This window comes from Notothenia rossii, assembly GCF_949606895.1.
Source record: "Notothenia rossii genome assembly, chromosome: 9".
Taxonomy (NCBI): Eukaryota; Metazoa; Chordata; class Actinopteri; order Perciformes; family Nototheniidae; genus Notothenia; species Notothenia rossii.
Window position 1 is genome coordinate 38,921,185 of NC_136907.1, and position 16,416 is coordinate 38,937,600.

At 41.3% G+C, this 16,416-nt stretch overlaps 1 protein-coding gene across 3 annotated transcripts in view; it reads left to right on the forward strand.

The window, feature by feature from the left end:
- LOC307018887 (ADAMTS-like protein 2) overlaps positions 1-15,954 on the forward strand; it is a 29,843-nt gene extending 13,889 nt beyond the window's left edge. For 2 of the 3 annotated variants that reach the window (XM_079649378.1, XM_079649377.1), the window contains 13 exons: positions 1,464-1,544; positions 1,784-1,959; positions 2,216-2,567; positions 3,374-3,439; positions 4,937-5,204; positions 5,699-5,799; positions 7,741-7,867; positions 11,059-11,272; positions 12,334-12,489; positions 12,598-12,768; positions 12,993-13,169; positions 13,859-14,012; positions 14,266-15,954. In XM_079649378.1, coding sequence (XP_079505504.1) covers positions 1,464-1,544; positions 1,784-1,959; positions 2,216-2,567; positions 3,374-3,439; positions 4,937-5,204; positions 5,699-5,799; positions 7,741-7,867; positions 11,059-11,272; positions 12,334-12,489; positions 12,598-12,768; positions 12,993-13,169; positions 13,859-14,012; positions 14,266-14,444 — 2,222 coding nt within the window. In that variant the 3' untranslated portion in view covers positions 14,445-15,954. Of the gene's footprint in view, positions 1-1,463; positions 1,545-1,783; positions 1,960-2,215; positions 2,568-3,373; positions 3,440-4,936; positions 5,205-5,698; positions 5,800-7,740; positions 7,868-11,058; positions 11,273-12,333; positions 12,490-12,597; positions 12,769-12,992; positions 13,170-13,858; positions 14,013-14,265 lie in introns of those variants that run through there. The other variant, XM_079649379.1, reaches the window with a different exon arrangement.
- Positions 15,955-16,416: the final 462 nt, after the last annotated feature.

The following is a 16,416-nucleotide window of genomic DNA, read 5'->3' on the forward strand; positions in this document are numbered from 1 at the left end:
TTGACACACAGGAAGCCAGTGTAAAGACTTCAGAACTGGACTGATCCACTTTCTTAGTGTTAGTGAGGACTCGAGCGGCAGCGTTCTGAATCAGCTGCAGCTTTCTGATCGATTTGTTGGTAAAGACACCATTACAGTAGTAGAGTCTACTGAAGACACAGTCTGCTGAAACATCCTTTAATCTTATATATTCTTAAGGTGATAGTAAGCTGACTGTGTCATTGTGACTACAATTCAGGTCAGATTCCACGATAGTTAGGTAGCTTCATTTGTTATTTCCATAATCGTAGCCTGTGGAAGCATGAAGCTGTTAAAGGGAAGAGCTTTTGAATAACTGCAGGGCTTCTTACTGCAGACTGTATCTCACCAAGGTGCTTTGTTTGGAGTAGAACAAGTGCAAGAGAAACATTCAGCCAGTCAATGCCAATATGTACATTTGGATTACATCTATGTCATTTCATTTTGTATGTTCTCAATGAATATATAGAGAGATGTCAAACTTTATCAAATGTATTGAATGTTCATTTTAGCCCCCCCTTTTGCATCAACAATACTGTATTGAGATATTTTCACAGTTATTGTTTAATTATATGATTTGTATCTCTTTAATGGGTCTCTGGTGGTTTTGGTGCAGTGGTTAGAGCGTTGGTCATCTGATCAAGGAGCGTTGGTGAACTCTGGTTTGAATCCCGCCACGGCCGGCACTGCGTCAGGCCGTTGTGTCCTTGCGCAAAACACTTTACCTGCATTTGCTCCTGTGGGTAATGTCCACAGTAATGACTCTTACATGTAATATGTGTAATGTGTAATTGTAAAGCGCTTTGAGCACCTGTAAAAGCACTCTAATAAAAAATGTAATGCATTATTATTATTATTATTATTATTAATGTCCTGTCTTCATCATGGAAAGTTTGGTTGTTAAATATCTAGTCACCATTTTCATTCATGTTATTAGCACTATGGTTTAAATCACAACAAAAACTAATGTCTTGTACATTCACAACAGTTTCTAACATTGATAAACACAATTACATTTTTTTATTGTTTTGATATAGAAAGCAAAACGCTAGATTATCTTCATTAACAGTGTTTTTAGTTTTTTAACATGTTTTTTTTAATGCTCTGACCACATAAAAAACACATGATAAAGTTTCCATCCTATTTGGTAGCCAGCCAAAGCCTCAAAAACATGAACACACAGTATACAAACTAAAGTATCTGCATGGCGATATAGCACTAGTGAGAGGAGACAAAGGTTTTTGTGGTTTAGTAGAACTGACCCTGGAGCTGCTATAGATCTCGGTATCCTGGTTGTGACCCAAGAGAAACACGGGTTTGGGACGTTTTAGCCATATGTCTGTCTCTTGTTTTACTCGGTACACAGTGTGTTTTACCCTGCTCCCGGATGATAAGTTCATAACCTGAAAAATGGTGCCTGTGTGTAAAGGTGTTTCTTTCATCAGGCTATGTGTTCATCACCAACATCCCAGCTGGAGCTTCAGACATTCAGATCATAGAGAGACACAAGACCGAGAACATCCTTGGTAAGAACCTTTAACCTTTAAGGTCATTAAACTGAGTATATATCAACAGAGTGCTTTTACGATGTTAACAATGGTTGCATATTAGCTAAAGGTTAGCTAGCTAAACATTGACTGCAGATTTCACTAACCCTAGCCATAACCCTAACGGGACTTTCCAAAACAAGTTCTTGAAAATGACATAATTGTCTGTGGGTTCTGACCCAGTTCTGAATAGCACTGTTTGATTCCCTTCTATCCAGCTCTGTCAGATGAAGCTGGTCATTTCTTCTTCAACGGAAACACAGTGTTTGACAACCCACAAAACTTCCATGTGGCAGGAACAGTGTTTAAATACCGACGTCCAGGCAATGTGTTCTCTGATGGGCTGGAGTACATCATCGCCCAGGGACCCACACTACAGGGCCTCAATGTTATGGTACACACACACACACACACACACACACACACACACACACACACACACACACACACACACACACACACACACACACACACACACACACACACACACACACACACACACACACACACACACACATACACACACGCACACACACACACACACACACGAACGGACACACACACATACACACTTGCACAAGAACATGTGTGTCTCGTGCAGGAATGAGTATGAAGTATTTTACCTTTTGATTTTCTCTCTGGTCACAAAGTACTACAACCTGAATGGGAAGCTCCCCCACATCACCTTTGAATATACCACCCCCCGCACACCTCATGACATCAGCGCTGCGGAAATCATCACTACTGGACATGTGAACCTAACTTATAATGGGGTGAACGGGGACATGATAGCGACCAATCACAGCAGATCATCAACATCTGTCAATCACCAATCAGATGTCCAGCTGCAGGAAGAGGAGGAGGAGGAAATGTGGGAGATAAGGACCCCCAGCCCCCCTCCTCCTGCTGCCATCCTGCTGTACAGAGCTGCTGATGTCACCAGTCATGTGTTCAGCCATAATGATGTGGAGGAGCCAGGACCCCCAGGACCCTCTGGATACCGTGAGTCACACATTGTCTTCAGTTAGGCCTTTTATTTTTGTATTGCCTCTGCGCCACAAACAGCCAGGGGCTTCATGTTTCCAGGTCTGATTGTATGGGACAATCAGAATCTGAATACTTTAATTATATCCCTGGGGAAATTGGAAGTAAAGTAAAAATAAAACTTATTTATAGAAATAAGAAATAAGAAGTAAAGTAAAAAACGTATTGAAGGAGTTTCTTCCACACTTGAACGTGGCCAGATTGATATTTTATTTTATTTTGTAAACACTTTTTTGATATGTTTGTGACCATGCGTTTCTTTTTTAATTGTTGAGTTCAAAGCAAACTCTTTGGCGGACAAACTGTTTCATTCTGTGTACTGCTTACTCTCGATACCTATTGGTTGACATAAGAGCGAAAATGAGGATAAGCGTATATGGCTACTACCATCCTGGCCAATGTTTCTTTTAGCTCTAATGCACACCTGGCCAATGACACAGAGAGAGAAATGGAAAGCACATTTTTGACCGATTTGGAAACTTATAGTTAGCCTCCTTCATGCTTTAAGAAACAAATATAGACATTTTTATTCATTGGGATAAACCCCTTGAGATGCACCATCTCGTTTTCAAGGGGGTCCCGACAATAGCAACAACTTACAGACATACATAAACAAAATGCAAAACATGACACACACAATCCCTACCATGGAGTACTCTGGCAGTAACCTGTTCATGTTGAAGTCTGTCTGTTTTGTCTGTCGGACATTATTGTTCTCTAGGTGTTTGATTTATTTATCAGGTCTTTTTTTTCTGTTCATTTAGGAAGTTCCTCCAACTCAATTGACGAGCCCGCTGCAGATGACAACACTCTGGTGCTGCCTTTCCCTGGTAGGAGACACTGATGAAGCTTTTTCTATATATATATATATTACAGGAATACTTGTGGGCCAGCTTAGCCTTAATTAGACCACAAAGTAGACCCTCCAGAAAAACGCGATCCTGCGATCGCAGAATTTACCGCATAATCAGCAAATTGGCGCAGATTTTTAAAAGGCCGCATATTTATCAAAAGGCTGCATAATCCCCGCATTTTTCCACACAAAGTTGAGAGAAAAAAAAAGTTAACTCGTCTTGACGTGAAGTAGTGATGATGATGATGACGTGACATCATCAGCTCGCGGATCACAGAAGGTAAACAACACCGTAGAGTGAACGTGTGGAACTCACACGACGAACATTTCTGCTAAAGACCGGGCAAAGCAGTACCCCGATGTCTTTCACAAAAGTGGGGGGAAACTATTCTGCACCCCGTGCAACTGTGTGTTGGAGCATACGTCTTAGAGAAAATCGACGGTGACGACCCACTTTGATTCATTCAAACATTCGAAAATGCTTTCTGCTGCTGCGGACAAGAAAGCCAAACAACTCACGTTCACCAAGGCATCAACCTCCAAAACCCTTTCGAGGGCTACAAGAAACGAAGTGAGAGAAGATTCAAGCTGGTCCGATAACGAACGAGTAAATGAAAACAGAATGAGGCGGGGAAGTGTGTGTGTGTGTGTGTGTGTGTGTGTGTGTGTGTGTGTGTGTGTGTGTGTGTGTGTGTGTGTGTGTGTGTGTGTGTGTGTGTGTGTGTGTGTGTGTGTGTGTGTGTGTGTGTGTGTGTGTGTGTGTGTGTGTGTGTGTGTGTATGTGTGTGAGAGAGAGAGAGTTTGATTAAAATAGCCCCATTGCTTCTACAATAAATAAACATTGAATGTGTTTAATTGAATAGGAAAGGGGTTTAACGTTAGTGGCAGGTTTTGTGTGAGAGAGAATAAATAAGACAGCCCAATATTTAAAAAAAAATCTATTCTTTTTCGCAACTTTCCGCATATTTTGCAAATTCCCGCAATTTCACCGCATAAAATCACATAAAAACCCTGCATGTTTAATCGCATAATCAAGGATTTTAGCCCGCATAATCAAGGATTTTAGCCCGCATAATCAAGGATTTTAGCCCGCATAATCAAGGATTTTTGCCCGCGTTTTTCTGGAGGGTCTGACAAAGGGACCGCAGGCTGAAATCAAAGCAGAGACTGAGCTCCAGTATAGTAATCACCTTTAGGAAAATACAAATTAAAACGATGATAACTGAAATATCCTGTTCCGATACAAGGGACATCTTTACTGGAAATATTTTTATATTTTCCATTATACCTTTGACACTTTTTTATTGAAAGACGTAGAATTCAGCCAAGTAAAGCAAAAATGTCAAAAATAATGACATTAATTAAAGAAAGAAGCAAACATTACAAAATGTAGAAGAACATTTAAATAAAAACATTTTTTTATAGAATATGATACATCTGAATAATAACCTCCATTTGTGTGTCCTCTCTGTAGCACTGCCAGAAGACGCCCCCTATCTGCTGCTGGAGGACTTGCACTACAACCAGACACACTTACACACACACTCCCTCACTCAGTCAAACACACACTCTGTTGAACACACACTCCCTGGTCCACTCTCACTAGCACAAACAGAAACACATTCAGACATGCTCACAGACACACACTCTGCTACACACACCGAAAGAGAGAGTGGCACACACACTGGGGTCCTGGTACAGCTGCAGCAGGGGCCCTCCGTCCAGGCTGCAAACACTGAGAGGTACGAGCTAACTGCTGTCCGTGCTAATAGATAAGACACAACATGTTATTATAGCTTTTAATAGGTCAATATAAGATAGGAAAGATATTATATCTAATTGTGTAAGTCATTAAGATCAGTCCTTTCTATGATCTTGTATCTTAGTGGCTGTTGTACAAGTTTGCCTGCAGGGTTTCAGAAGTAATTGACATAATAGAAATGATTATATGTCCTGGTGCAATGTTCAAATTGCAGGACACACAATATGTTTTAAAGGCTTTATATGTGTAGATACAATTTGTATTTGAATTTCGTGGAGCTGCAGAGATATACTGGCCCACAAATCATATTCTACCTCAAAATGATTGCAATTACTTATTTTTTCCCAATAGTGTGACCCTACTTATGCTCCAGTTGTTTCCCTCACTGTTACATAACTGAATGAACTCACAGCATGATCATTTGGATTGAATCAAGTGTGAATGTGAAAGATGTGCCTGTCTGTGTCCCTGCAGTAATGACTTTGATGTGGGTCTGGAGCCCGACATCAGTCTGGCGGACATGTACCGCTGGAAGGTTTCTGCGTATGCTCCCTGCAGCTCCACCTGCACAACAGGTACTCACACTCACAACATGTAACTACACACACACTTATTCCGTGTTTTGATAATGCAGATTCAAAAATTAGTTAAAGAAAATATCAGTATTTGATCGGATGGACTGGATGTTTTATATTGCACATCAGAAAACAGAGACAGAGCCCAGTTTAAACATTATTCTTAACACATGATCATTTAATTTACAGGTAACCATGGATATACTTCACACTGCATTACTCTCTGCAGTGAAAGGGATGACTAATGTCATCTGTGTGCTTTTGTTTTATTGTGTTTTGTGTTTTTAGCACTTCTTAACACGTGGCGTTTGTGGTCATTTATTATTTTATGATTCTTATGATGTTTTAATGTTTTGTCAAGCACTTTGTGACTTTGTCTGTGAAAAGCACTTTGTTAATCAATTTGACTTATTTCATGTGAACGGGGACAGATTCTGCCTATGGTTAATAATAGGGATGCACCGAATATTCGGCCGCCGAAAATTATCGGCCGAAAATGGTTAAAAAGGCCCTTTCGGCTTTCGGCCGAAATGGTTTTGGCACCGAAAAAATATCACCGAATGTCAGGGAACAGGGTTACGTTGGTAAGCTAACGTGTTGTTGTGATGACGTAATCAAAACGCGGCGACAAACACGGAGCGCGACCATGCTCGCGGCTGGCTCACAGCCAACATGTCTGGCGCTTGGAGATATTTAAAAATATCAGAGAAAGAGGCGCGGATTGCGATTTGTAAAACGTGTTCAGCTGACATTTCTCGAGGGCGTGTAACTGCAAAGACTTTCACCACTTCGGGATTACTCCACCACTTGAAATCAAAACACCCGGACAAATATGCGGAGTAAGATCAAATCACAAGCACTGACAGCGAGAGACTGTTCAGCGCTGCCTCTCATGTGCTTGATGAGAAGAGGAACAGATTTATGGCTGATAAAGCAGAGAAGCTAATGTTCATTAAAAAGAACCTCCCACTTTTCCTTAATAAGTAGACAAGGCTGGCTTATCATAAGCTTATCTATTTCTACATGTCTACTCTATACCCACTTTCCTGAACAATTTTCATTGTGAGTTATAATTCACCATCTCAGGTTATCATTAGGGGGAAATGACAGCAGCACAGTGCTCAATATATTGTACTTTCGGTATCTAAATGATACAATGTTGTTTACATTGCTCATGAAATTGTAATTTAATTTGTAATTGATTGTGGATTTTGTATCCAGTTTTTACTTTATGTATCTTTATACAATGTTTACTACTTTGTTTATGAGGACAGACAGCCTTATTTACAGATTCTTGAAATTGAATTGTAATTTAATTTGTAAATAGTTACATTCATGTGGATTTATCCAGTTTGCACATTTGTATGCATGCACTTATAGGTGCATTTGTTGTTGTTGAAGGCCTGGCTGTTACAGTCTTTATTTACACTATTTTGTTGTAGGCCTACTGGCCTAGATGTTTATGTAGTTTTAAAGCACCTTGGCTTTGTTCTGAATGCACTTTGTTGTAGTTATCCTACAGAGAAAAGAAAATGCACTTGACTTGGAATTAATGTACTGTATGCATTCAAAAGTGCTGAATAAATGTTTTATGGACCCATAATAGTGATTATTATTTAAGTTAAGTTTTGCCATAATCATGTCTTTTTCCATAATCAGGTAGCTGAACAACATTGGTAAAAAATGTATACATTATATATATAGATATTTCTATTAATCATTTTCGGCCTTTCGGCATTCGGTTTTCGGCCAACTGTTTCCTATTTTCGGTATCGGTTTCGGCCAAGAATTTCCCATTCGGTGCACCCCTAGTTAATAATATTATTTTGGGTTTCTACTAAAATGTTTTACCAAGCTTTAGTTGAATCAGCTATAGATAAAGTACATGTAAACAGTGTAGCTCCTTGAATGTGTAAACAGTCTGTGTGTGTATATTTCTAGGTATCACCACCAGTTATGCCCTGTGTGTGCGGTATGATGGCAGTGAGGTGGACGACACTTACTGTGACTCTCTGACCAGACCTGAGCCAACACATGAGTTCTGCACTGGGAAGGAGTGTCCTCCAAGGTACCGTCTGTCTGTCTGTCTGTCTGTCTGTCTGTCTGTCTGTCTGTCTGTCTGTCTGTCTGTCTGTCTGTCTTTCCTTAGACCTGGAGACGTTATCTACTTTCTTTATGTAATCTTAATTTATTCAAGTAGTCTGATTTAGATATCAACTTTGTTCAGCATGATAAAAGAAAAAGAAACATTTGCAAGAACAGAAACAACATTTATACACGATAACTATCAAAAGCGAGTACAAAACATTAGATCGTGTTCATGTGTTACTTGTTACTGGATGATGTAATGTAGCTACTTGATTCAAAATATAGATAACATGTAGGATAGTTTGGAGATTTATAAAACAATAAAATGACATGGCTATTTATTTATTGAATCGTTTATTTGGCAGGAACAATGCACAGTAATGAACACTTAAAACATAAAAAGGTAACAGTGCCAGATTTAGATTTAGCTTTGAGCTCATTTCCATCCGCAGTCCCTCACATAAAACATTTAAGAAGATTACATTTTACAAACATAGTAAAAACAGAATACATGATATGCAAAAAGTGCAAAAGAGCAAGAGCAGCATAAACAAAGTATTTATGACATGGTAATACAATATAGCAGCAACGACATGTAAAGTGCCAGAGAAGATGCAGGAGCTACCTAAAGTGCAAGGGGAGATACCCCTGTATTAAAGTGCATTTAGCACAAGGTCTTCATGCCATGTAAACATTTATAAAAAAAACACATAATTTTAAAAGACTTAAAATTGTCAAAACTTAAGAAATTGTGTTTCTCAAGGATGGCACAGTGGTGGTATGAATGTGGCTTTCTGTCAAACACCTTGATAGCTCTCTTGTACAGCTGTTCTATGGGTTTCAGGTCTTTGGCACAATCAAACGACCAGTTTGTCAAACAGTATTCAATGTGGGATAGAATCATACAGTGGAGCAGTGGCGGATTTAGGATTGTAGGAGATCCGGGGCTTAGCCCAGGAGTTGTTGGGGGGTGCAGGGATAAAGTGCTATTTTTTTACAACTGGGGGGTGGACCAAACATCCTTTATGGGGGTCGTCGCCTCCTTTACAGGGTCCGGGGGCATGCTCCCCCGGGAAGATGTTTTTTAGATATTGAAGTTAAAAGCATCAATCTGGTGCACTTTGAGAGCAACATTAACCTTACCTTAATAATACCTTAAAGTGGATAAAAGGCACTGGAGAACACTTATTCATTAACATCCTTTAATGAAGCAAGCAAACAAAACAAAATACAAATACAGTCGTTTACTTATTTCGGTGAAACAAATGTGTGTAGAGTTTTAAAGGATGCGGATAGTCTCACCTTGATTCTGGCGCATTGCTTATCGTTTTATAGATCTATTCTCATCCACCATCTTTGTTTGTGACGTAAAGAGTGTAAGAGTCACGTTTCTGAATCGGACACTCTGAGTGGATGCAGTCACAGCCAATCGGAGTCTGATTCAGAGGGTTGCCTGTCAGTTCCGTTGCCTGTCAGTTCCGTTGCTATGGTTCCGTTGTTAAGTGTACTGAAACGATAGCCGGTATAATTCCAAAACAATATAACAATTGGAATACGTTATTTTAGTGTCTTAAAGGTAGACTGAGAAGGGTTAACGTTACATCTTAGGATAATTTTTAGTCATGTTCTGTATACATACTAACATATAAGGGTATACTTAGTGTGGTTACTCCATGTTTACTAGCTATAACATTAACGTTACATCACTCTTTTTCACTTCTTACTCAGTCAGCCAGACTGCAGATATCACCATTAGATTCACAAACCTGAAACATCATCCATTTTTTCACTACTGGTGATGACATTGTTGTCAGCTGCTGATACTGCTGCTGCTGCAGCTTGTGGCGCCTGCTTCAATGAAAATAACTTTCTAATATCCACAACTTTATAGGCTATTAGCTTAAAACTCGTCAGGCACTAGGAGAGCCATTTGGCGCTGGACACTAGGAAGGATCACTTCTTCTTCAGGGCAGGGAAGGCTACGCAGTACGCAGGCTACTGTCCCGCAGCGGCTGCCTCTCTGGTGGACTCCGGTACTGCACATTACTCCCGAGACGTTTTTTTAAGTGAAACATCCGGGGCTTTTCAGAAAACATCCGGGGCTTGAGCCCAAGTAGCCACCCCCTAGCGCCTCCACTGCAGTGGAGGTATGACTTTGCAGCATTGACACTTCAGAAAGGTCTAATTTGTTTAAAATGTTGCAAGTTGAATTTAATGGTATTTGATACTTTCTTAATATGTTTCTTAAAAGTCAAGTTTGAGTCCAATATGACTCCAAGATACTTGAACTGGGAGACTAGTTCTATTTCTACTCCATTGGATCCTTTGATTTTGACTGGTCGTTTACTGAACATCATGCATACTGTTTTTTTTACGTTTAACTGTAAGCAAATGTTGTTCAGCCAGTGTTGAACCTTGTCCAAAGCTTTTGAGAGACAGGATGAGATTATTTCAATGTTCTTCCCGTGTACAAAGATGACCCCATCGTCGGCATATATTTGCAAATTCAACTCAGGACATACATTAGGCAAGTCATTTATGTACAGTGAAAACATTAATGGTCCAAGAATGAAACCTTGTGGAACCCCAACAGGGTTGACAAGGTAGGGGGATTTGGCACCGTTGACCAAAACACACTGTTTTCTGTTCGATAAGTAAGACTTAAACCAATGTATAGAAACTGCAGAAAAATTGAAATAAGTCAGCTTTGTAAGGAGCACTTTTTTGTACTCCTTGTCTGTAATAAGGTTTGATACAGAGGACAATGATGGGTACAAAATACATCATTATTGATCAAGTGTAATGCTCCATGACACACAGTGTTCCCCCCGACAATTCACAACAGCACAGACATGGAGGAATGCTGCAAAATAGTTTGACGCTTAATAGAATACAGGCATCCATTCATTTTATACAACAAGCCTATTTGGATTTTTTACATTACGTTAATATATTGATTAGGACAGGGATCTGAGCCTATATAACATACTGTATGTAGACTAGTCATTTAGCTGGCATTCTACACATTGTGGCTTACAAATGTCCTTAAAGAATCAAACAAGGATATCACACACAATCAGTGTCAGCTGAATTAGCAAGGACCTCTCTTGATGTGGTTTTATTCACTGTGTTAAACATCAGATCTGACCTGTGCCCCTCCCCTCCCCTCAGGTGGGAGACCAGTGGGTGGAGTGAGTGCTCCCGGACGTGTGGGGAGGGCGTTCAGTATCGTACGGTGCGCTGCTGGAAGATGCTGTCGCCTGGACTCGACTCGTCAGTCTATGACTCCCTGTGTTTGACACATGACCTTCACAAACCGGCCAAGAGAAAGGTCTGCCACGGCCAGAGCTGCGGCCCCCAGTGGGAGGTGTCCGAGTGGTCAGAGGTAACACCCCCAGCCACTGATACCGTTATGAACTATGGTGTCTTCTATCAGGATCAGAAATAAAGAAGATAAAAACACACCATAGGACAGGTCGGAGTTCACACAAGGACAATTAGAATAACAAATCAAAATCAAGAGACAGTATAGATTCAAATTTAAAAAAAGTTTTTTAAATGTTTCTACCTTAATCCTGTTTGCTGCTAAAACATAATAATTAAGAATGTGCTATTAAAGATAAAATAAGTAAAGTCAAATGTCTAATAAATCATAAAAATAATAAAATATGATATAAACATAAGAAGTCAGAGTGCTTGACACAAAGGGAGATATTATTGGGCCGCCGTATAACTTAGTAGAGGAGGCAGCCCATGTAGCTGGATCAGGTTCAGTACCGCCGGGGACCAATGACACGCCTCTTCCCCTGTCTCTGTCTTTCAACTATGTCTCTCAAAGAAAGCCACTGGTAGCCCTAAATAAATCTTGAAATCTAAGACCTACAATTAAAAGAACAACATTATATTCATGGCATCCATCCATTTATTAATCTTAAGTCATTGGGAGAGCCACATACGGTTCAAATGTTTGCACACAGGCTCTACAGGATCTCCACACAGGGAGGCAGCCTCACCCTGTGCTGCTTTCAAACCTTCACTAAACCACAATATTTGAGCAATAGTATTCTGCATGTATCCATCTCTGATTACTGTATTCTCCTGTTAGCATCCTGAACGCTTATAAACGTTGCGACTATGACAGTAAGAGTCGGTACAGTGCTATAATTAACAGACAGCTGCTGAAGATTGAATGCTGAGTTTAGACTGCTGTAACATAATGCAGACAGCTGAGGGACTTAGCAGTATTGATCTCTGCACCTGTGTGTGTGTGTGTGTGTGTGTGTGTGTGTGTGTGTGTGTGTGTGTGTGTGTGTGTGTGTGTGTGTGTGTGTGTGTGTGTGTGTGTGTGTGTGTGTGTGTGTGTGTGTGTGTGTGTGTGTGTGTGTGTGTGTGTGTGTGTGTGTGTGTGTGTGTGTGTGTGTGTGTGTGTGTGTGTGTGTGTGTTAGTGCTCGGCGCGCTGTGGCTCTCGGGCCGTTCGCACTCGGGAGGTGCGCTGCTCCATGGAGATGAGACTGTGTAACAAGTCCTCTCAGCCAATAGAAAGTGAGGAATGTGAAGCTCCGCCCTGCGACAGAAGATGGACTTTCTCTGACTGGGGGCCTGTGAGTTTAACAACACACTCACACTGAACACACACACGCCACACACTCTCCATTAATATTAAGTGCACGTTACAAATGTTTGATCAAAATGGTATGTCACTGTGCCAGTGCTCTGGTGTGTGTGGCGAGGGGAGGATGGTGCGTGCGGTGACGTGTCGATCATCGGGGGGGGTGGTGATGACAGAGGAGCAGTGTGACCAATCACTGCGCCCGCTGGCCATCTACCCCTGTGGAGACAGAGACTGCGCCCCCCACTGGGTGGAACAAGAATGGCAACAGGTACAAAATTCCGTAAACCTGTTTCTACTGCAACTTCACCAAAAAAAAGAAAATGTTGTTTTTAAAAGATTACGGTCATATGAAACTAATCTATTTGCGTTTATCTTGCTGTTCTGAGTTTGTTATGCTTGTCATTTATCGCATCTATTGTAATTAGCTTTGGATAAAAGTGTCAGCTAAATGAAAATTAATTTAATCAGCAAAACGGTTTCTGTGTGTGTCAGTGTAATGCTACATGTGGGCGCGGGGTGAGGCAGCGGCAGGTGGTGTGTGCCGGGCTGGAGGCCGGTGTGTTCAAAGAGTCTCCAGACAGCAGCTGTGAGCAGGGCAGCAGACCAGAGAGCAGCTCCTCCTGCTTCCAGAGACCCTGCTCCAAGTGGTTCACCACGTCCTGGTCCCAGGTAACTGTCCAGCTGTCCGTCTCAGGCCAGATTCCTCACCCTCATACATATTGACAAAGTGTCCGTGTGAGGTTTGTTATTGCTATGTATTTTGAGTGCAGTAATTCAGGCTGTAGGGACTTAGCTTGGGAACCGGAGTTCCACTGGTTTGATTCTCATAAAACACACTGAATGTATGGAAATAATAATAATAACGCTTTATTTGTATAGCACTTTAGCTATAGCCAACAAAAAGCTAATCTAAAAGATGTGTTCAGCTGCCGTTTAAAAATGTCCACAGCTTCAGAGTTCCTTGAGCAAGGCACTGAACCACCATTTCCTAAACTTTGCAGACCATTTACTTTTTTCTGCTGACACCTTTCCATAAAAGAACAAAGAATGTCTTTGTATTTTGGGCCTGATGTGTATATATACTGTTTGCATCTGTGTATTTGTACTTTGTATACTAACAGGATAAAAACTGAATTTCCCCATTGGGATCAATTAAGCATGTCTTCCTGTTGTTGTTGTTGTTGTTGTTGTTGTTGTTGTTGTTATTGTTGTTATTGTTGTTGTTGTTGTTCTTCTCCTCCTTCTTCTTCTTCTTAATATTATTATTATTAAAGTAAGTCCATCTGTATTTAAACTGAAGTTTAATCATGAACAAAATGTGGAGATACATCCAAAATCTTGTCCCCTCCACCCCTCAGTGTAGTAAGACTTGTGGGAGTGGCGTCCAGGTTCGTGAAGTAAAGTGTTACCAGGGGGAGGAGCTTGTAACCAGGGGCCACAGCTGCGACTCGGCCCTCAAGCCGGAGGCCAGGCAGAGCTGTGAGATCCAGAGCTGTCTGACGGAGGCTCCAGGTACGCGCGCACACGCACACACACACACACACACACACACACACACACACACACACACACACACACACACACACACACACACACACACACACACACACACACACACACACACACACACACACACACACACTTAGTGTAGCTGATGCAACAAGCTTTCCATTCCAAAAAAGGAAAGTGTTTTCCTGCAGAGCTCTGGTGAGTTACACCGTTTCCTTTTCACCAGAGCAGCTGTGTCTCCTGTGTGTTTCTGCAGTGGCGGCCCCCGCAGCAGCAGCAGCAGCAGCAGCAGCAGCAGCAGCAGCAGCAGCAGTAGAAGACTCCTGCCACGACAAGCCAACAGCCAACTGTGCCCTGGTGCTGAAGGTGAAGCTGTGCTCCCATTGGTACTACAGAAAGGCCTGCTGCCAGTCCTGCAGGGCCCCCCGACCCTGAGGTCTGACTGTACCCTCTCCCTTCTAACCACTCACACCAGAGATCACATTACACTCACACTGGTGCTACACAAAAGCCTGCTGCTAGCAATGAAAGGACTTCCCACATGCATTTAACTGTCACTTATGCCAACCTGTGTTCTTCACCTGCAACCTGTCAATGTTACACCTGTTACACTTAAGCCTGTTTCACGCTTTTGATGGTTGTTGTACTAATTGTTGTCACCAGTACTACGGTACACTTCCTGTTGTGTAACAGGAAGTTAGTCTCAAGTACTGAAAAAAGTTCCTGCTAAGCCTGACGGAGGTGATGTAATACTAAATCTGTTCCCTGACCTCCTCCTGTCCAGACAATGTGAAAATAGACACACTCAGCATTGCGATCATTGACTTACGTTATCTGAAACAGAAAGAGCAAACCACACTTTTCAATTTCTTCTTCATCCCTGTTCCTCTTGCTGTCTCTCTCTACAACTTAAGGACTAAAAACACTTGATCCATCCATCCTGTATCCATCATCGATGTAGCACCCACTGGTGCCATGCCGTTGTGGAACTATGCTTTTTTTTTTCTGCCTCCTAAACATATACAAGAGACACAGCTTAATGTCACAGAGTTACTCCAACTTTGTGTACCAGATCCTTGTCTCAGTGCCTACATCTTCACACATGCAGCAGTACTCTACGGAGGCCAGCAGGTGCAAACGTACTACAACATCCCAAAACCTGGTGCAACTTTAGAAACGATTCAAAATATGCACTTGTTGACATTCGGGAATAATAAAATTGGCCAAATGTCTCTGTTGGCAGACTTAGTCTGTTTCATAACTGTAAGTGTTTTATCAGTCAGTATATTTGAAATGACTAAGTTAGCTGTTTTAGCCAGCTAGAAATAATATCAGAAGGAGTCATGCGATCATGTTGTTAAAATAAGCCATTAAAACATACAATTTACGTTTCAAACAACAGTGACAGTCGGCCAACTTTATAAAACCCATCAACAAACGCTCGGGTCCCATCTCTGTACGTCACTTGTCATTGTCCCCTGTTGCCGTTCTGTTTTGAGCTTGCAGCGTTTTTTTTATTTGCACCGTTTATATTTTACATTGTTTTGTTTATGCATGTTCTGGCACATTTGTGGGTTTTTTGCATTGTTTGTTAACTGCAGCGTTTCTCCTAATGTAAGTGTTTTGGGCCGTTGTAGCGCGTTTCCACCTGTCGGCCACCAGTTCGCCCCACCTGGAAACACACTTGGATGTGGAAAAAGTGATACAGTTTGAATGTAAAGATGAAAGTTGCTGTGAAAAGTAGCGGGTGCAGTAACACCTGCTAGACCTCTCCGGGTTGACACTTCAGATCAAATGAAAGCATGTCAATGGAAACGAGTAGAAAAGGAAGCAGAGAGCTGCGGAGCGCTGTGTGATCTAATGCTCTGTACCTGATGATGTCACAGAGCTGCTGCTCATTGTGCTCACTGTATCACATCAAGAATAAACGATGAGCTGTGTGGGACTCCTGCTTGCTGCTCTTCTTGGTGAGGGACAAAAAGACAACAAAGAAATCTTCAGGCGCTCATTTAAAGAATATGGAGGGCCATGGGGGGTTCTAGGGGGAGGCCAACAGGGGACAGTCCCCCTGTTACACTGATCTGGACCCCCCTCTAAAAAGAAAAATCTGTAATAATACAATTTGTAATAGTGTTGTATCAAAGACGGCTGTTACCAGGGCCGAAGTTAACAGGTATGTTTGTTTTTTACAATTATATAATTTAAATAAAGTTAGTGAAACAAATTCTGATACAGAAACAAAACCCCCAAAAATATTAAGAAATACAATAAAAACAAAGTTTGGCTGCATAAATAATGCATGAATAAATAAACGCGCTCAGTTTCAGAAAGGATGTTAAACGTTCATGTAAAAACATAAATGTACTAGAACACATGCAACACACATCTTCCCCAACCTGACGACACA